This window comes from Zophobas morio, unplaced genomic scaffold, assembly GCF_036711695.1.
Source record: "Zophobas morio isolate AGI-343-1 ecotype UQ-CSIRO unplaced genomic scaffold, CSIRO_AGI_Zmor_V1 ptg000020l, whole genome shotgun sequence".
NCBI classification, from domain to species: Eukaryota; Metazoa; Arthropoda; class Insecta; order Coleoptera; family Tenebrionidae; genus Zophobas; species Zophobas morio.
Window position 1 is genome coordinate 581,159 of NW_026972125.1, and position 21,298 is coordinate 602,456.

General features: G+C 33.2%; 1 protein-coding gene across 1 annotated transcript; it reads right to left on the reverse strand.

Moving 5' to 3' along the window:
* Positions 1-5,962: 5,962 nt before the first annotated feature.
* On the reverse strand, positions 5,963-13,904 carry LOC135131351 (cysteine-rich protein 1-like). The gene is made up of 2 exons (XM_064059027.1): positions 13,698-13,904; positions 5,963-6,298 (listed from the first exon to the last, which is right to left on the reverse strand). The coding sequence occupies exons 1-2, from the start codon at positions 13,735-13,737 to the stop codon at positions 6,102-6,104; spliced, it is 237 nt and encodes a 78-aa protein (XP_063915097.1). The 5' UTR covers positions 13,738-13,904; the 3' UTR covers positions 5,963-6,101.
* Between the last annotated feature and the right edge of the window lie 7,394 nt (positions 13,905-21,298).

Here is a 21,298-nt window from a genome sequence, read left to right on the forward strand (position 1 = left end):
AGAAAAGAGACAAAATATAAGCCCCTCCCACCCACCTTATCTTAATTGTGATGATTTTTTTAATCGTCGAGAAGTCAAAGGTGCGGAATTTAATTGCAAAATCCTCATATTTCTCCACAAGAAATTACCATGTAAGACATGTTTTTGAGTATGGTGTTACTCAAAGAATACTATGTATATAATCTAAATAGTATTGAAGTTTTTAATCGTTGCCAGATCTAGGGGCGGAGCCTAATTGCAAAATCCATATTCCGTTACAAAGATTTAGCATTTTAAACGTGTTTTAGGTTTATAAGACTAAAAAAATCATCACAATTGAGATGGAGTGGGTGGGTGGTGTTTATATTTTGCCTTTTTTTCTGAATATACATAGTAGTCTTTGAACAACACAATACTCAAAAACATGTTTTTAATTTTTTGTAAAGAAATAAGTATTTTGCAGTTAAGCTCCGCCCCTCTGGCTCACAGCGAATAAAAAAAATCATCACAATTGAGACAGGGCGTGTGGGCGGGTTTACATTTTGTCTTTGGGTTTTAATATGTGTAGACTTCTTTTCACAACATGGAACTTAAAACATGTTTAAAATGGAAAATTTGTATAAGGAAATATCAGTTTGGTAATTAGGCTCCGCCCCATAATTGCGAAATCCATATTTCCTTGCAAAAATGAACCGTTTAACCATGTTTTAGGTTTCTGAAAAGATGGCTACGTATAGTAAGAAAAAATAGGGTAAAATATAAGGCCCGCCCACCCGCCCTGCCTCGATTCTGATGATTTTTTTTATTTGTCGTAACGAGCCGAGGGGCGGGACGTAATTGCAAAATCCATATTTGTCTAGAAGAATTTACCATTTTAAACTTGTTTTAAGTTTTTTGTTCTGAAAAGACGATTATATCATGTGTCCTTGTTTTTATCCGATTTTTGGCTTTTTTTTTCTACAGTTTTTGGAAGACTTTCGACTCCGTGAAAAATATTCCTTTACACATTTTTTTACTTGAGAAATAATATGTCAGGATTACTTGGACGAATGTTTTAATTTTATGTTTTGTTGATGTTGGGGGGAAGATGGCAGAATGCAAAAACGCAATTTTTGTATTCTTGGTGGCCCACCTGCCATTTTTTTTTGTTTTTTCTGTCGCCTTTTTTGCCACGTTTATATTGCTCTTTATCAGTTTTTTGCCTTCTTTTGTCCTCAGTTGTCGCGTTTATTGATTGTTTCTAGAGCCACTCCTTCATCGTTTTTTTTGTTTCCGTTTTTCTGAATTTTTCCCATTTTGTTTACCTTTTTTTATTATTTTTAACTTTATTATTGTTTTTCTTACCCCTGCTAAATGAAATCAATGAAATGTAGAATGGGTGGGTGGGCGGGGCTAAATATTTTCTGAAATATAGGGCAAAATGTGGAAATCATCTCAATTGTGATGATTTTTTTATTCATCGTGAGCCAAGAGGGTGGAGCTTAAAATCCTTTCTCTGCAAGAAATTATCATGTAAAACAATAGTTTTAAGTATCGTGTTGCTCAAAAGATACTATGTATATTAAATAAAAAACAAAGTCAAGAATTAAGCCCCACCCTTCAATGTCGATTAACCGTGATGAAGTTTTCATTCGTTGTCAGACCGAGGGGCGGAGCCTAATTGCAAAATCCATATTTCCTATTTTAAGCATGTTTTAAGTTTCTTATTGTGAAAAGAAGACTACGTATATTAAGAAAACACGCCAAACATAAGCCCCGCCCACCCACCCTATTCCAATTGTAATGATTTTTTTTTATTCATCATTCTTTTTTTTTATTTCACAAAACTATTAAAAAATTGAGCTTTTGGCGAAGTTGCCCAAAAATAAAAACATAGCCTTTGATGGTTCTGGATCAAACTTTAGAAAAGCTCAGTTTCAAAATATTTTTTTTTAATTTTCACAAAAATGGCCATATGTCAATTTGCTGATTCTGGGAAAGTGGAATTTACGAAAAAATATTGCTGAAATGAACTGTTGGAAGTCAAAACCAAGAAAATATATCGGGGTAATTTTCGAAATTGTTCAGAAAGTGATACAAAATTTCATAAAACTATTGAAAAATTGAACTTTCGGCAGTTTCTTAAAATTCCATAAAAAATTTTGGGATATAGATGACAAGCTGATTGGAAAACAAGTTTTGATCGAGATTTTTGAAATTGTTAGTTTCAAAATCAGATTTTTTAATTATTCCATAAATGACCAAGTTTCATTTTGAGGATTCTGAAAAAGTTGTTCGAATTTTCGAAAAAATGTTACCCAAAAATTCTTTCTGGAAGTCAAATCCGACGAAAAATTTCTTTGGGTAAGTTTCTAAAGTGTTCCGAAAAAATCAAAAATTGCGTAAAAATATTGAAAAAATTGGCTTCTGCCAAAGTTACATAAAAATTCAACAAAAAATACTAGAGTTACATTGATGCGTCCAGACCAAGATTGTCGAAATTTTCAATTTAAAAATAAGAATTTTATAGTAAGTATTCCAACAACGGTCATGTTTCAAATTGTTGATTTCGGAAAAGTCCTGGAATTTTCAAAGAAATGTTCTCGAAAATGACGACTGTAAGTCAGAAACAACAAAAAATTACTTCGGATAATTTTCTAAAGTGCTCCGAAAAAAAATCAGCGTTTTTTGATCTTTTCTGGCGCGATTTGTTCATCTTTTTTGTTCCCTTTTTTCTGTATTTTTCCCATTTTGTTTACCCTTTTTTATTTATTTTTTAACTTTTTTGTTTTTCTTACCCTTGCTGAATGAATTCAAAGAAATGTAGAATGGGTGGGTAGGCGGGGCTAAATATTTCTTTTTTTTGGCTTTTTTTTCGACATTTTTTCGAAGACTTTCGACTGCATGAAAAATATTTCTTTACACATTTTTTTCCTTGCGAAGTAATATGTCAGGATTACTTGGACGAATGTTTTGATTTTATGTTTTGTTGATGTAGGGGGGAGGTTCGCAGAATACAAAAACGCAATTTTTGTATTCTTGGTGGCCCACCTGCCTTTTTTTTGTTTTTTTTTGTCGCCTTTTTTGCCACCTTTATATTGCTCGTTATCAGTTTTTTGCCTTCTTTTGTCCTCAGTTGTCGCGTTTTTTTTTTGTTTCCTTTTTTTCTGAATTTTCCCATTTTGTTTACCCTTTTTTATTTTTTTTAAACGGTTTTATTGTTTTTCTTACCCCTGCTAAATGAAATCAATGAAATTTAGAATGGGTGGGTGGGCGGGGCTAAATATTTCTCTGAAATATAATGCCAAATGTGGCTATCATGTGTCTCACCCTTGTTTTTATCGCCTTCTTTTGTCCCGTGTTGTCACGTTTTTTGATTTTTTCTGGCGCAATTTCTTCACCTTTTTTTTGTTTCCTTTTTTTGAAGATTTTCCATTTTGTTTACTTTTTTTATTATTATTTTAACTTGTTTATTGTTTTTCCCAGCCTTGCTAAATTAAATCAATAAAACGTAGAATGGGTGGGTGGGCGGGGCTAAATATTTTCTGTAATATAGGGCAAAATGTGGACTTCACGTTTATCACCCTTGTTTTTATCGGATTTTTGACCCTTTTTTCGATGTTTTTGTTGTTGCCTTCTTTTGTCTTCTTATTTACCTTTTTTTTTTCTGTGCCGTTTTTGTGTCGTCTTTAGTTTTTGCTGCCTTTTTTTGTCATTTTGTGTCGCCTTTTTTTCGTCTTTTTCTCTATAAAACGGAAAGAATCTAAGATCTGTCCTGTCTTGAAGAGAGGTGATGCATTTAAATCTGAATCTAAAAATTAATTTATAAAATTTTTGAATTATTCTATATTCTATCTACCTAGATTTTGCCTTTTTGTTTTAATGTGTAGGCTTGTTTTCACAACATGAAATTTAAAACATGTTTAAAATGGAAAATTAGGAAAAAACGAAATATCGATTTTACAATTTGGCTCCGCTCCATACTCAAAAATGTAACATTTTAACCATGGTTTAAGTTTCTGAAAAGATGGTTATGTATATTAAGAAAAAAAGACATAATATAAGCCCCGCCCACCCGCCCTATCTCGATTCTGATTTATTTGTCGTAAGCCGAGGGGCGGAGCTTATTGTAAAATCTTTATTTTTCTATGAGAAATTACTATGTGAAATATGTTCTGAAGTAATCGTGTTATACAAAGAAATGAAGAGGGGGTGGGTGGGCGGGCCTATTGCTTGTTTATGAAAGACTCTATTGGAAAAGGTTAAACTTAGCCCCGCCCACCCACCCGTTCTTTAATTTTTTTTCTCTGAAATAAGAAATAAATCTTATAACAAATAGTACAACAAAAAGGTTACGATTGGCGTTTTTTATAGCCTAGTTTCTATCAGTTACTGACCACTCCCACTTTGCAGAAGAACATATAATAAACCCCGCCCACCCATCCGCCCCCATTTCGGTGATTAATTTTATATAAAAACTTAGAACATGTATAAAATAGTAAATTTTGTAGAAAAATATGGATTTTGCAATTAAACTCCGCCCATGGATGTGACAACGAATAAAAAATTCATCAAAATCGAGATAGGGGTGGGTGGGTGGGGCTTAATTTTGGCCTCTTTTTCTTAATATATACCTATTTATAACAACACCAAATACCATTTGTTACTTTAAGTATTTTATTATTGAAATCGAAAAATAAACTTATTCTGTAAAATCCTTTCTTATGTATCTTTAAAATTATACTTTAAGGTACAATTTGATCAAGAAGATTTCGTCTACGAGTTAAAGTTAAAAGAGACCGCTGTACCGAAATATTTTAAATTTCAAGATTTCAAATATAAAGCTCCTTTTAAAATTATCAGTCCAGAAAACACAATTACTGAAAAAATATCAAGATTCAAAATTCGGTATCCACTGATAAACAATTTACAAATCGAGTGTTTAGGAAAGTCCTACCAAAATTTATTGCTACTGAAAGAAGACGAAATTTATTGTTTAAAAGAAAAAATTAACAGTTTAAATTTAAAGAATTTAAGAATTAATAACAAAGTGTTAAAAATGTTGGTTGGTTTAGATTATTTACGTTTATGTTTTATATTTTCCTTATTACATATTCTATTTTTTGTATTTTTATTTGATATGCCATTAACCTACGTTTTATAGATTTGTAATATGTATAAACGAAGAAAAAACCCTTGAAATATAAGGTGTAGATCGACTAAGTTATAGAAGGAAAATAACAATTTATCTGATTAACAGTATTAAGAGTAGTCACCAGAATGAAGAGGGGGTGGGTGGGCGGGCGTACTACTTTTCTGTAAAAGACTCTCTAGGAAAAAAGCTAAGTTACAAGACAGTGAAAATCTTAGGCTTTGTCATAACTATGTAGGCAACCACTTATACACACCTGAATTCGGACCATATAAAAACAACTTTCGACCTAAAATTCTAGTGGAAATAAATCAGTAAAATGTGAAAATTGATGAGTTTAAATTGGATATAGTGTCTACATGATACTGTTACACTTTTCAGAGACTCTATTTGTAAAAACACACATTACACAATCGTAATTTATACTTTATTTGCGGTTTATAAATTCATATTTGACCATATGGAGTAAGTCGGTCACTGGGTTTATTACCGAGATGTTAAAACATGTTCTACACTTTAAAACTTCCTTAATTGTACTAGTCCGTGAAATGTCACCTTATAAAAATAAACACTATAATGATTTTTGAGAAATTTCGTGGTTGTGCGATAACAAATTTCAGAAAAAATCCAATAAATCCTATCTTTCAATATAAATTATACTAATCTCAAGTTTACATGTATAATTGTCCTTGTACGATTCCAAACCAACTTTATATCTACTTAGAGATAACAAAATCCTTAATCCTCTTTATTTTTGTTGCGACGTTATCACTTATCTCTGCATTAAATTTCGAATTAACAGAGTGCACGTTACGACATATTTATACAAATAAATCAGATTCCATAGGCCAATTCAGTAATAATAAAACTAGAAAAAAAAAAACTTTATTGTCACCAATACAGTTTAATCGAAAAAGCTATAAAAAAATAGACTGATATACAGAATTATTAACACTTCGTATAATTGCAAAATATGACCAAAACGGAAAAATTATTTCTTGTAGACGTAGCTCTCGGCGCCTCCGCGTCCGAAGCCCGTAGGGCCAAACATGGCGGCGTAACAGGGCTGGTTGCAGTAGGGCTTCCCTTCGTGCTCGGCGTGGGAGCCCGGAGTAAGGGTCTTGTTACACTTTTCGCACCGGAGGCAAGCTGCGTGCCAGTCCTTTCCCAGGGAGGTCTTGCGTTCGGCTGAAACACCAAAATTTAAGAAAAAAAGTCGTGACGAAAAACGATCGATGAGCTGATTATCACGTTAGTAACGAACTTTGCATTACAATGTGCAAAATTTATGGCGTCGTTCCATTAGCTAATTACGGGTTGATTACGGAACAAGCCTCATTCACACCCTTCGTGCTGATACTCCACGTGGAATTTATATCATTTTTCAAAACTTATCAGCGAAGTTGTTATCAGAGAAATGTAAGCGTGAAAAATTTCACTGGCAAATTTTGGCGTGTGTTTAGGGAAATGCTATACATATTTCGGTGCGATAAACATTTCCGCTGGATAAGTACTAGTTACTCAGACTTTCCATCGAGGTCAGTGGAGAGCTAACGATTAGAGTGAGCATTTTTTAGAGAATAGTGTTCGAGTAATTATTATGCACGATCTATCAATAAGTCATGTCGTGGTAAAAGGAAGTCGATAAATGTTGTGTTCTATGTATACAAATTATACGTCGAGTTTTTTAAATGCCAGGAAAAGTAAAGTCTTACTCATTCTGTGATCGGTAACCACGAAAGCGCTCAAAGAACATCATAGGGAGAATATAATTCGTGTGTCACACGTTTTACAATGGGCTTATTGGGTGGTATCATATCACAAAGATTTTTTTTTGGTTGACAGTTCTCCATGACTACCCACAGGATTGATTACTTCAGCTCCTGTAATAAAAAACGAGATAATTCTGCTTTCTGGGTGACGCCAAAAATGAATATTAGCACCTCGGGAGTTAATAAAATATACGCAGTAATTAGAACAAATTAGAAATAATAAGTTAGAGAATTTGTTTAAAGCTAATTTTTTAATTGACAACTTTTATCGCAAAATGTGTAAATAGTTGCTATGGTGACAAGAGCTCCACTTATATATTTTAAAAAATGTATAGATAAATAGATACGCTTATGATTATATTACGTAAGTTTATTGAACAGAAACCTAGATATAAGTGTTCTATGAAATATTAGTCGACAGGAAAATAACAATTTTTTAAACAAATAATTTGTTCTAAAGGTTGTTGAAAAATGTTTAAAGATTATCGGATTAGTTTGTTATCCTTCGGATTAAGTATTACCTTGTACATCATTAAAATTATATTAATCTCAATCAAAAGGTGATTTCAATCGATTTAATAAAAGTGATTTTTCCATTGAAAACCAATTCCAGGTAAATTGGAATAACGTGGCAACGTCGCATCACACTTTCAGAAGTAGACTGTCGCCTAAGAAGGGGCAATCAGAATATGTAAACATATATATGCTGTTAAAAACAAAACATTCTGTATAGTTTAATGATAATATACATTTTAATGATAATCTAAAATTATAGTATTTCCAAATATCGATATTTCAGTTTTTCCAATGAAACACCCTGTATTTTATTACTGCATGACGCTCTATTTTTGTTCTCAACTATCAAAATATCGATATTTGAAAATTGTAATATAATTATTACAATTTATTAATTTTTTAATAAATATTGTTTATAAACACTCTGTATATGGAAACTTAACCTCATTTATACTACAACACAAAGTGACTACCTTTATTAATTTATTTCTCCACAAAATCTTGTAACACAGATTTTCAAAATAACCCTAATGTGATTTTTTTTGTGAACCCGTCCATTGCTGAAAAATTTCAAAAAAATTGGAATGATCTGGCAACGTTGCATCATAATTTCAAAAATAAACCGTGGTTGTCTAGTCTACAAGAGGGCAATTATAACATATAAAAATATATAGAATGTTTCATTTAAAAAAATTAAGTGTTGTATCGCGCCTTAAAAACAGAACACTTTGTATAGTTATAAATAATTCTAGAGTGTAGTTCTCAAAGAATCGTACAACTTGACTTTTTTTCTGATGTATCTTAAAACTGTGACATAAATGTGGATTTTTAAAAATCCCACAAAATATAAATATTTTTTTCATTCTCCAAAAAATTCCTCCAAGCTTTTCATTCCTCAAAATTCCTTCAACGTTCTCAAATTCCCCCAAATTTTGGATAAAATGCCCCATCTGGCAACCCTGCCCTTTGGGTCTGGTTTTTGAAGTAGTTTGAAAGAATCTCAGGGGCAGTTTTGTGTGGTTTTTGAAGTACTTTGAAAGGATCTCGGTGATACCTTGTGTTCTGTTCTTGAAGTAGTTTGAAACAATCTCGGGGACCATTTTGTCTGGTTTTTGAAGTAGTTTGAAAGCATCTCGGAACCACTTTTTTCTAGTTTTTGAAGTAGTTTGTAAGAAACTCGGGGACAGTTTTGTGACGTTTTTGAAGTACTTTGAAAGAATCTCGGGGACTCCTTGTATCTGATTTTTGAAGTAGTTTGAAATAATCTTGGGGATCTATATTTTTGTTTTGTTTTTCAAGTAGTTTGAAACGATTTCGGTTATGCCTTGTCTTAATTTTGAAGTACATAATTTAAAAGAATCCCGGGGATCACATCTAACTAGTTTTTGAAGTAGTCTGAAAGAATCTCAGTACCGCTTTTCTTTTTGAAGTAGTTTGAAAGAATTTCATGGACAGTTTTGTGTAGTTTTTGAAGTACTTTGAAAGGATCTCGGGGATAGCTTGTGTTCTGTTCTTGAAGTAATTTCAAACAATCTCGGGGACTATTTTGTCTGGTTTTTGAAGTAGTTTGAAAGCATCTCGGGACCACTTTTGTCTAGTTTTTTAAATAGTTTGAAAGAATCTCGGGAACAGTTTTGTGAGGTTTTTGAAGAACTTTGAAAGGATCTCGGGGATACCCTGTATTCTTGAAGTAATTTGAAACAATCTCTGGGGGGGCATTTTGTCTGGTTTTTGAAGTAGTTTGAAAGAATTTGAGTACCTCTTTTATTTTTGAAGTAGTTTAAAAGAATCTCGGGGACCATTTTGTTTGAATTTTTGAAGTAGTTTCAAAGAATCTCGGGGACCACTTTTATCTAGTTTTTGAAGGAGTTTAAAAGAATTTCGCATTACCCTTGGCTTATTCTTGAAGTAGCTTGAAACAATCTCGAGGAGCATTTTGTCTGGTTTTTGAAGTAGTTTGAAACAATCTCGGGAAGCACTTTTGACTAGTTTTTGAAGTAGTTTAAAGAAATTTCGCATAATCCTTGTTTTATTTTTGAAGTAGTTTGAAGGAATCTCGGAGAACTCTTTTGTTTTGAAGTATTTTGAAAGAATCTCGGGAACCACTTGTGTCTGATTTTTGAAGTAGTTTGAAAGAATCTCGGGGATCACTTTTATCTAGTTTTTGAAGTAGTTTAAAAAATTGTTCGCATAAACCTTGTCTTATTTTTGAAGTACTACAAAAGAATTTCGGGGATACCTTGTGTTTTCTTGTTAAAGTAGTTTAAAACAATCTTAGGGACCATTTTGTCTGCTTTTTGAAGTAGTTTCAAAGAATCTCGGGGACTCCTCGCATCTAATTTTTGAAGTATGTATTTTGAAATAATCTCGGGGGTCCCTTTTGTTTTGTTTTTCAAGTAGTTTGAAACGATTTCAGTTATGCCTTGTCTTATTTTTGAAGTACATAATTTAAAAGAATCCAGGTGATCACATGTGGCTAGTTTTTGAAGTAGTTTGAAAGAATCTCAGGGACCATTTTTCTGTGGTTTTTGAAGTACATACTTTGAAAGAATCTCGGGGACCACTTTTGTCTGGTTTTTGAAGGAGTTTAAAAAAAATTCGCATAAACCTTGTCTTATTTTTGAAGTACTTCGAAAGAATTTCGGGGATACCTTGTGTTTTCTTGTTAAAGTAGCTTAAAACAATCTTAGAAACCATTTTGTCTGCTTTTTGAAGTAGTTTGAAAGAATCTCGGGACCACTTTTGTCTAGTTTTTGAAATAGTTTGAAAGAATCTCGGCAACAGTTTTGTGAGGTTTTTGAAGAACTTTGAAAAGATCTCGGGGATACCCTGTATTCTGTTTTTGAAGTAATTTGAAACAATCTCTGGGGGGCATTTTGTCTGGTTTTTGAAGTAGTTTGAAAGAATTTGAGTACCTCTTTTATTTTTGAAGTAGTTTAAAAGAATCTCGGGGACCATTTTGTTTGAATTTTTGAAGTAGTTTCAAAGAATCTCGGGGACACTTTTATCTAGTTTTTGAAGGAGTTTAAAAGAATTTCGCATAACTCTTGGCTTATTCTTGAAGTAGCTTGAAACAATCTCGAGGAGCATTTTGTTTGGTTTTTGAAGTAGTTTGAAACAATCTCGGGAAGCACTTTTGTCTAGTTTTTGAAGTAGTTTAAAGGAATTTCGCATAATCCTTGTTTTATTTTTGAAGTAGTTTGAAGGAATCTCGGAGAACTCTTTTGTTTTGAAGTATTTTGAAAGAATCTCGGGAACCACTTGTGTCTGATTTTTGAAGTAGTTTGAAAGAATCTCGGGGATCACTTTTATCTAGTTTTTGAAGTAGTTTAAAAAATTTTTCGCATAAACCTTGTCTTATTTTTGAAGTACTACAAAAGAATTTCGGGGATACCTTGTGTTTTCTTGTTAAAGTAGTTTAAAACAATCTTAGGGACCATTTTGTCTGCTTTTTGAAGTAGTTTCAAAGAATCTCGGGGACTCCTCGCATCTAATTTTTGAAGTATGTATTTTGAAATAATCTCGGGGGTCCCTTTTGTTTTGTTTTTCAAGTAGTTTGAAACGATTTCAGTTATGCCTTGTCTTATTTTTGAAGTACATAATTTAAAAGAATCCAGGTGATCACATGTGGCTAGTTTTTGAAGTAGTTTGAAAGAATCTCAGGGACCATTTTTCTGTGGTTTTTGAAGTACATACTTTGAAAGAATCTCGGGGACCACTTTTGTCTAGTTTTTGAAGGAGTTTAAAAAAAATTCGCATAAACCTTGTCTTATTTTTGAAGTACTTCGAAAGAATTTCGGGGATACCTTGTGTTTTCTTGTTAAAGTAGCTTAAAACAATCTTAGAAACCATTTTGTCTGCTTTTTGGAGTAGTTTGAAAGAATCTCGGGGACTCCTTGTATCTGATTTTTGAAGTAGTTTGAAATAATCTTGGGGACCCATTTTTTTGTTTTGTTTTTCAAGTAGTTTGAAACGATTTCGGTTATGCTTTGTCTCATTTTTGAATTACATAGTTTAAAACAATCCCGGGGGTCACATGTGTCTAGTTTTTGAAGTAGTTTGAAAGAATCTCGGGGACAACTTGTATCTGATTTTTGAAGTATGTAGTTTGAAATAATCTCGGAGGCCCCTTTTGTTTTGTTTTTCAAGTAGTTTGAAACGATTTCGGTTATGCCTTGTCTTAATTTTGAAGTACATAATTTAAAAGAATCCCGGGGATCACATGTGACTAGTTTTTGAAGTAGTTTGAAAGAATCTCAGTACCTCTTTTGTTTTTGAAGTAGTTTGAAAGAATCTCAGGGACAGTTTTGCGTGGTTTTTGAAGTACTTTGAAAGGATCTCGGGGATACCTTGTATTCTGTTATTGAAGTAGTTTGAAAGAATCTCGGGAAACATTTTTGTGTGGTTTTTGAAGGAGTTTAAAAGAATTTCGCATAAACCTTGTCTTATTTTTGAAGTACTTTGAAAGAATTTCGGGGATAGCTTGTGTTTCGTTGTTAAAGTAGTTTGAAACAATCTTAGGAACCATTTTGTCTGGTTTTTGAAGTAGTTTAAAAGAATCTCGGAGCTCACATGTGTCTAATGTTTGAAGTAGTTTGAAAGAATCTCGGGATTCTTTTTGATTTTTTTTTTAAATACTGTGAAAAAATCTCGGGGATCACTTTTGTCTGGGTTTTGAAGTAGTTTGAAAGAATCTCAGAGACCAGTTTTGTGTGGTTTTTGAAGTGCTTTGAAAGCATCTCGGGGATACCTTGTCTTTTGTCCTTGAAGTAGTTTGAAACAATCTCGAGGACCATTTTTTCTGGTTTTTTAAGTAGTTTGAAAGAATTTCGCATAACCCTTGTCTTATTTTTGAAGTAGTTTGAAGGAATCTTGGGGAACCCTTTTGTTTTGAAATATTTTGATAGTATCTTGTGGACTATTTGTGTCTGAATTTTTGAAGTAGTTTGAAAGAATCTCGGGGACCACTTTTATCTAGTTTTTGAAGGAGTTTAAAAGAATTTCGCATAACCCTTGTCTTATTTTTGAAGTAGCTTGAAACAATCTCGAGGAGCATTTCGTCTGGTTCTTGAAGTAGTTTGAAACAATCTCGGGGACTACTTTTGTCTAGTTTTTGAAGTAGTCTAAAAGAATTTCGCATAATCCTTTTCTTGTTAAAGTAGTTTAAAACAATCTTAGGGACCATTTTGTCTGCTTTTTGAAGTAGTTTGAAAAAATTTTGGATAACCCTTGCCTTATTTTTGAAGTAATTTAACAAATTTGGAGGATCCCTTTTGTTATGTTTTTGAAGTACCTACATAGTTTGAAACAACTTCGGTTGTGCCTTGTCTTGTTTTTAAAGTATTTTAAAATAATCCTGGGGACCACTTTTGTCTGGTTTTTGAAGTAGATTGAAAGAATTTCGGAGATCCTTTGCCTTGTTTTAATTAATTAATGAGATATCGAGAAACACGCCTTCAGTGACCCACGATTTATTTTGATTAGTTGAGGTTCGAAGATTTTAAATGGCTTCAGTCAATCAAAATGATTGAGTTTGTCCAATTATCACATTTTGTATTGATAAAACGTCAGTTTGTGAAAATAAGCCGACTCTAATTGACAAGATATGACTAGGTAGGGTACAGTAAAGTACAAAAAATTCAAAACGATAAACTTTTTTAATTTGTAAATTTCAAGATAACCTAACCATGATGTCCTCGGCGCTTTTTCGTGAGTCATAAGAAATTTCAAGTAAAAAAGGAAAATAATCAGTAACGAATTTCCATAAGAACCAAATACTTGACAGTAAAATTTTATCGCACATAAATATGAACATAAAACGTTGAAATGTAAATAAACAAGCCATGTAATCATTTTAGCCATCAAATCGACACCAAAGACTTCCTGGAGTTTACACTTCGTACTCAGAGTGAAAACAACACCACTAGAAAGTGACACAGTCAACAAACAATACATTTTTTTCCAATACACGAATTCGCACTAAAAGGGATTCCTAATCTATGTAAACAAGAGAAACTTTTAACAAGCTGACAACACCGGTAAAAAGCGACCTACAATTTTCACAAAGTGACCTTTCTAACGAAACAAAACTCATCAAATTTGGAAAACACCTCGAGCCGCCCCTGCTCTAACGTCTAGCCACCAAACACCGATGCACGATCATGAATACCTATTACACACACACGGTACGTATTTGGTACTGTTTGAACAGCTGCGGCGTCCTACTTATTAAATAATTAATCCCAAAATTATTTTCCCGTTAATTCCCTGACTAAACAATAAATAAAATAACGACATACCAAAATAGACGGGTTTCTCGCATTTCGGGCAGTTGGGCATCTTGGTGGGTTTAACTTTGACCTGAGCACTACTAAGTACCAACTTCGACTAAGCCCGCGGACTAACAAACGCAGGTTTTACTTAACCGGTATTCGATTTCACGCGGTGTGCGACGATGCGAAAGTGATGTAATTTCACTTGGTTTGTTATTGTCTGCACAAGTATCGTTTTTATCCTTGTATAGGTGTTAAATTGTTGAATGTATAATCTAGCGTTAGTGCCAAACGTAGAATTGATCCGTTTCGCTATTGTACCATGAGGTCTAGTACTTTAACATGATTTGTTTTTTGTGTGTGTGTGTTTGTGATTCATCGGATTTTATGATGCTTTAGTACTAATAACATAATTGCTTTTCTTTCTTTTTTTTTTTTTATTTATTGTGGAAATGTAATGCGGCTGGAAACGGATCATGATCTAACGAGGAAGGTATTTTATATACCTATATGTGTCGGTGACGCAACCGTGCTTAGCAAAAGGGTACGATAAGAGAGATAATGTGTCTGAGTTGTACGAACACAGTTCTCCAAACAGACGTTTCTGATTAGTATGCAGGCACCTGTTTCCTGCATTAAAAATTGAATACTTGATGAAAATAAGTAGTTTAGGCTTTCTAGACAATAATTTATTTTTTGACTTCTACTCACTAACTGTAAATGAAAAATCGTTTGAAATTTGTTTTAATATATAATTATCGACGTTGATATAAACGCACGTCATGATAGACAAGAGATACTCCTCCCATTATTTTGTTAATAAAGTTAACTGGTATGTGGGTGTGCGGTTATTCAAATGATTCACGCTTATATTTATCTTACGAGGTTTTTGTTTGACAATGACATAATAATCTTTTTTTGTAAATATTTTAAATGATTCAGAGTTAACTAACAGGTATACGATTTTTGCCATACAAATTTGCGTTTAAAAATATAATAAGTGCGAAAGTAATCAATTTTTTCGCGTTAATTTGATCATAATCATTTCAAAGCACGCGGTACCACGTATCAGATTTGGTTGTGTAAATTTCCAAATAAATTCTTGTACGCGATTGTAATCACTATTATATATTTTAAGTATTTTAAGATTAGATATGTCGGTTTTAATAGATTAAGCAATCAAATAAAATTAAAAAACTAAAAAAAAACTTTTGATTATGCTTGGAACGCAGTTTCAACTATTTTTCACAAGATGCAACTTCTTCTCTTAAAATCGTTGTTTTCGAACCTATTATTATCGATTATTATTATTGCCTATTATTGTCTTTCCAATTCCAAATACAATATTGTGGCATTTGTTGCAAGTTTTGTTTCCCCTCCGAATATTTTCATTCGCCGAAAATTCCTCCAAGGTCCTCAAATTCCCCAAATTGGGGAGAAAATACCCTAACGTGGCAACCCTGTCCTTTGTGTCTGGTTTTTGAAGTAGGTACATAGTTTTTCTTATGTTTTTGAAACAATTTGAAATAATGTCGGTTATGCCTCGGCTTGATTTTGAAGTAGTTTGAAAGAATCCCGGGGATCACATGTGTCTAGTTTTCGAAGTAGTTTGAAAGAATCTTTGGGATCCTGTACCTGGATTTTGAAGTAGTTTGACTGAATCTCGGGGATCACTTCTGTTTGTTTTTTGAAGTAGATTCAAAAATTCTCAGGAATCCCTTTTGTTTTGTTTTGTTTTTGAAGTATTTTGAAAGATTCTCGGAGATGCTTTGTGTCTGGTTTTTGAAGTAATTTGGACGATCTCGGAAACTCCTTTTGTTTGGTTTTTGAAGTAGTTTGAGAGAATCTCGGGTATCCTTTGTCAGAGTTGCCAGATGCGATTTTCAAAATCCTACACTCCAAACACGAAATTCCCCCAAAATAAAGCGCAAATCCCCTAAATTTAAAATTATCCAGGAAATTTAAATTTTTGTCAAATTTAAAGAGACTGCAGGTTAGAAAAATATGTTCCTAATTTTTGTGCACGTTCTGGAAGAAATGGGTTCTTAAAATTGTGATATAAATGTGGATTTTTTTATATAACCATAGATTTGTTGACATAACATATGATCTAATAATATAAATAAACAAATACAATAAAAATAAAATTTTATAAAAAAAGTCCATTAAATCTATACTCTAACACATTTAACAAACCCATTAACAAAAATCCCACCAAATATCGCCTCCGAAATTTTTCATTCGTCAAAAAATTTCCCCAAATTTTTCATTCCCCAAGAATTCTTCCAACGTTCTCAAATTCCCCCAAATTCGGAAGAAAATATGCCAATCTGGCAACCCTGCCCTTTGTGTCTGGTTTTTGGAGTAGTTTGAAGGCTCTCGGAGAACCCGTTTGTTTTGTTTTTGAAGTAGTTAGAAAGAATGTGGGGGATCCCTAGTACGTAGTTTTTGAAGTAGTTTGAGAGAATCTGGAGATTCTTTGTGCGTGGTTTATGAAATAGTTTGGCAGAATGTCAATACCCTTTTTTTGTTTTTGAAGTAGTTTGAAAGAATCTTCGGGATCTCTTGTTTTATTTTTGAGGTAGTTTTAAAGAATCTCGGGGACAACTTATGCCTAGTTTTTGAAGTAGTTTGAAACAATTTCGGGGACCCCTTTGTGTCGGGGTTTTTAAAGTAGTTTGCAAAAATCTCGGGGACTCTTTATGCCTGGTTTTTGAAGTAGTTTGAATGAATCTCCGGGATCACTTGTGTCTGATTATTGAAGTTGGTTGAAAGAATCTCGGGGATCTCTTTTACCTGGTTTTTGAAGTAGTTTGAAAGAGTCTGGAGATCCTTTGTGCGTGGTTTATGAAATAGTTTGGAAGAATGTCAAGACCCTTTTTTTGTTCTTGAAGTATTTTGAAAGAATCTTTGATATCCCTCGTCTTATTTTTGAAGTAGTTTTAAAGAATCTCGGAGACCTCTTTGTGTCCTCAAATTCCCCAAATTTGGGAGAAAATACCCAAATCTGGCAACGCTGTCCTTTTTGTCTGGTTTTTGAAGTACATAATTTGAAGCATCTTGAAGAACCCTTTTCTTTTGTTTTTGAAACAATTTGAAATAATGTCGGTTATGCCTTGGCTTGATTTTGAAGTAGATTGAAAGAATCGCCGGGACCGCTGTTGTCTAGTTTTCGAAGTAGTTTGAAAGTAACCCCTATTTTATTTTTGAAGTAGTTAGAAAGAATCATCGGGATAGGTCGTCTTGTTTTTGAAGTAATTTGAAAGAATCTTGTGGACTCCTTATGCCTGGGTTTTGAGAAGTTTGAAAGAATCTCGATGACTCCTTTGTGTCGGGGTTTTTGAAGTAGTTTGAAAGAATCTCATGGATCACTTGCCTTGTTTTTGAAGTAGTTTGAAAGAATCTCATGGATCACTTGCCTTGTTTTTGTAGTAGTTTGAAAGAATCTCGGGGACCCCATTTGTTTTGCTTTTCGAGAAGTCTGAACAAATCTCGGGGATTTTTTATATTGTTTCTGAAAGAATTTGAAAGGATCTCGGGAACCCCTTCTGTTTGTTTTTGAAGTAATTTGAAAGAATCTCATGTACCTGGTTTTTGAAGTAATTTGAAAAAATGTCAAGACCTCTTTTTTGTTTTTGAAGTAGTTTGAAAGAATGTCGGGTATCCCTTGTCTTTTTTTTGAAGTAATTTGAAAGAATTTCGGGTATTCTTTGTGCCTGGTTTATGAAGTAGTTTGAAAGAATATCACGACCCTTTTTTGATATTGAAGTAGTTTGAAAGAATCTTTGTTTTTGTCTATTGTTTTTGAAGTAATTTTTAAAGATTCGTGGAGACCCTTTGTGTCTGGTTTTTGAAGTAATTTGGACAATCTCGGAAACTCGTTTTGTTTGGTTTTTGAAGTAGTTTAGAGAATCTCGGGGATCCTTTGTCAGAGTTGCCACATGCGATTTTCAAAATCCTTCACTCCAAGCACGAAATTCCCCAAAATAAAGGGCAAATCCCCGAAATTTTTTTTTTTTTATTTATTTATTTATTATCCAGGAAATTAAAATTTTTGTTAAATTTAAAGAGACTGCAGGTTAAAAAATATCTTCCTAATTTTTGTGCACGTTCTGGAAGAAATGGGTTCTTAAAATTGTGATGTAAATGTGGATTTTTATTGAATAACCATAAATTTGTTCACATAACATATGAACTAATAATATCTAACAATAATATTTACCTACTAATGTTGCTTAAATATAAAAAACAGACACAATTATTTTTTTATAAATATATTTTTATATGAATTCATTAAATCTATACTCTAACACATTTAACAAACCCCTTAACAAAAATCCCACCAAATATCCCCTCCGAAATTTTTCATTCGTCAAAAAATTCCCCCAAATTTTTCATTCCCCAAGAATTCTCCCAACGTTCTCAAATTCCCCCAAATTCGGAAGAAAATATGCCAATCTGGCAACTCTGCCCTTTGTGTCTGGTTTTTGGAGTAGTTTGAAGGCTCTCGGAGAACCCGTTTGTTTTGTTTTTGAAGTAGTTAGAAAGAATGTGGGGGATCCCTAGTACGTAGTTTTTGAAGTAGTTTGAGAGAATCTGGAGATTCTTTGTGCGTGGTTTATGAAGTAGTTTGGCAGAATGTCAAGACCCTTTTTTTGTTTTTCAAGTAGTTTGAAAGAATCTTCGGGATCTCTTGTTTTATTTTTGAAGTAGTTTTAAAGAATCTTGGGGACACCTTATGCCTGGTTTTTGAAGTAGTTTGAAACAATTTCGGGGACCCCTTTGTGTTGGGGTTTTTAAAATAGTTTGCAAAAATCTCGGGGATTCTTTATGCCTGGTTATTGAAGTACTTTGAATGAATCTCCGGGATCACTTGTGTCTGATTTTTGAAGTGGGTTGAAAGAATCTCGGGGATCTATTTTACTTGGTTTTTGAAGTAGTTTGAAAGAATCTTGGAAATCCTTTGTGCCTGGTTAATGAAGTAGTTTGAAAGAATATCAAGACTTCTTTTTTGTTTTTTAAATATGTAGTTTGAAATAAAGAATCTTTGGGATCCCTTGTCTGGTTTCTGAGTAATTTAAAAGGATCTCGGGGACCATTTCTGTTCTGTTTTTGAAGTAATTTGAAAGAATCTTGGGATCCCTTGTACCTGGTTTTTGAAGTAGTTTAAAAGAATCTGGAGATCCTTTGTCAGTGGTTTTTGGTTTATGAAGTAGTTTGGAAGAATATCAAGACCTTTTTTTTGTCGTTGAAGTAGTTTTAAAGAATCTTCAGGATCCTTCGTCTTCTTTTTGAAGTAGTTTTAAAGAATCTCGGAGACCTCTTTGTCTTGGGGGTTTTGAAGTAGTTCCAAAAAAATCTCGGGGACTCTTCTTTATGCCTGGTTTTTGAAGTAGTTTGAATGAATCTCTGGGATCACTTGTGTCTGAGTTTTGAAGTATTTTGAAAGAATCTTGGAAATCCTTTGCGCCTGGTTTATGAAGTAGTTTGAAAGAATATCAAGACTTCTTTTTTGTTTTTTAAATATGTAGTTTGAAATAAAGAATCTTAGGGATCCCTTGTCTGGTTTCTGAGTAATTTAAAAGGATCTCGGGGACCATTTCTGTTCTGTTTTTGAAGTAATTTGAAAGAATCTTGGGATCCCTTGTACCTGGTTTTTGAAGTAGTTTGAAAGAATCTGGAGATCCTTTGTCCGCGATTTTTGGTTTATGAAGTAGTTTGGAAGAATATCAGGACCTTTTTTTTGTTCTTGAAGTAGTTTTAAAGAATCTTTGGCAACCTTCGTCTTCTTTTTGAAGTAGTTTTAAAGAATCTCGAGGACCTCTTTATGTCGGGGTTTTTTAAGTAGTTCGAAAAAATCTCGGGGACTCTTCTTTATGCCTGGTTTTTGAAGTAGTTTGAATGAATCTCTGGGATCACTTGTGTCTGATGTTTGAAGTGGATTGAAAGAATCTCGGGGATCTCTTTTCCTTGAGTTTTGAAGTAGTTTGAAAGAATCTTGGAAATCCTTTGCGCCTGGTTTATGAAGTAGTTTGAAAGAATATCAAAACTTCTTTTTTGTTTTTTAAATATGTAGTTTGAAATAAAGAATCTTTGGGATCCCTTGTCTGGTTTCTGAGTAATTTAAAAGGATCTCGGGGACCATTTCTGTTCTGTTTTTGAAGTAATTTGAAAGAATCTTGGGATCCCTTGTACCTGGTTTTTGAAGTAGTTTGAAAGAATCTGGAGATCCTTTGTCCGCGATTTTTGGTTTATGAAGTAGTTTGGAAGAATATCAGGACCTTTTTTTTGTTCTTGAAGTAGTTTTAAAGAATCTTTGGCAACCTTCGTCTTCTTTTTGAAGTAGTTTTAAAGAATCTCGAGGACCTCTTTATGTCGGGGTTTTTTAAGTAGTTCGAAAAAATCTCGGGGACTCTTCTTTATGCCTGGTTTTTGAAGTAGTTTGAATGAATCTCTGGGATCACTTGTGTCTGATTTTTGAAGTGGATTGAAAGAATCTCGGGGATCTCTTTTCCTTGAGTTTTGAAGTAGTTTGAAAGAATCTTGGAAATCCTTTGCGCCTGGTTTATGAAGTAGTTTGAAAGAATATCAAGACTTCTTTTTTGTTTTTTAAATAGTTTGAAATAAAGAATCTTTGGGATCCCTTGTCTGGTTTCTGAGTAATTTAAAAGGATCTCGGGGACCATTTCTGTTCTGTTTTTGAAGTAATTTGAAAGAATCTTGGGATCCCTTGTACCTGGTCTTTGAAGTAGTTTAAAAGAATCTGGAGATCCTTTGTCCGCGATTTTTGGTTTATGAAGTAGTTTGGAAGAATATCAGGACCTTTTTTTTGTTCTTAAAGTAGTTTTAAAGAATCTTCGAAGAACTCGAGGACCTCTTTGTTTCGGGGTTTTTGAAGTAGTTTGAATGAATCTATGGGATCATTTGTGTCTGATTTTTGAAGTGGGTTGAAAGAATCTCGGGAATCTCTTTTCCCTGGGTTTTGAAGTGGTTTGAAAGAATCTTTGCGCCTGGTTTATGAAGTAGTTTGAAAGAATATCAAGACTTCTTTTTTGTTTTATAAATAGTTTGAAATAAAGAATCTTTGGGATCCCTTGTCTGGTTTCTGAGTAATTTAAAAGGATTTCGAGGACCATTTTTGTTCTGTTTTTGAAGTAATTTGAAAGAATCTTGGGATCCCTTGTACCTGGTTTTTGAAGTAGTTAAAAAGAATCTGGAGATCCTTTGTCCGTGGTTTTTGGTTTATTAAGTAGTTTGGAAGAATATCAAGAACTTTTTTTTATTCTTAAAGTAGTTTTAAAGAATCTTCGAAGAATCTCGAGGACCTCTTTGTGTCGGGGTTTTTGAAGTAGTTTGAATGAATCTCTGGGATCATTTGTGTCTGATTTTTGAAGTGGGTTGAAAGAATCTCGGGAATCTCTTTTCCCTGGGTTTTGAAGTAGTTTGAAAGAATCTTGGAAATCCTTTGCGCCTGGTTTATGAAGTAGTTTGAAAGAATATCAAGACTTCTTTTTTGTTTTATAAATAGTTTGAAATAAAGAATCTTTGGGATCCCTTGTCTGGTTTCTGAGTAATTTAAAAGGATCTCGGGGACCATTTTTGTTCTGTTTTTGAAGTAATTTGAAAGA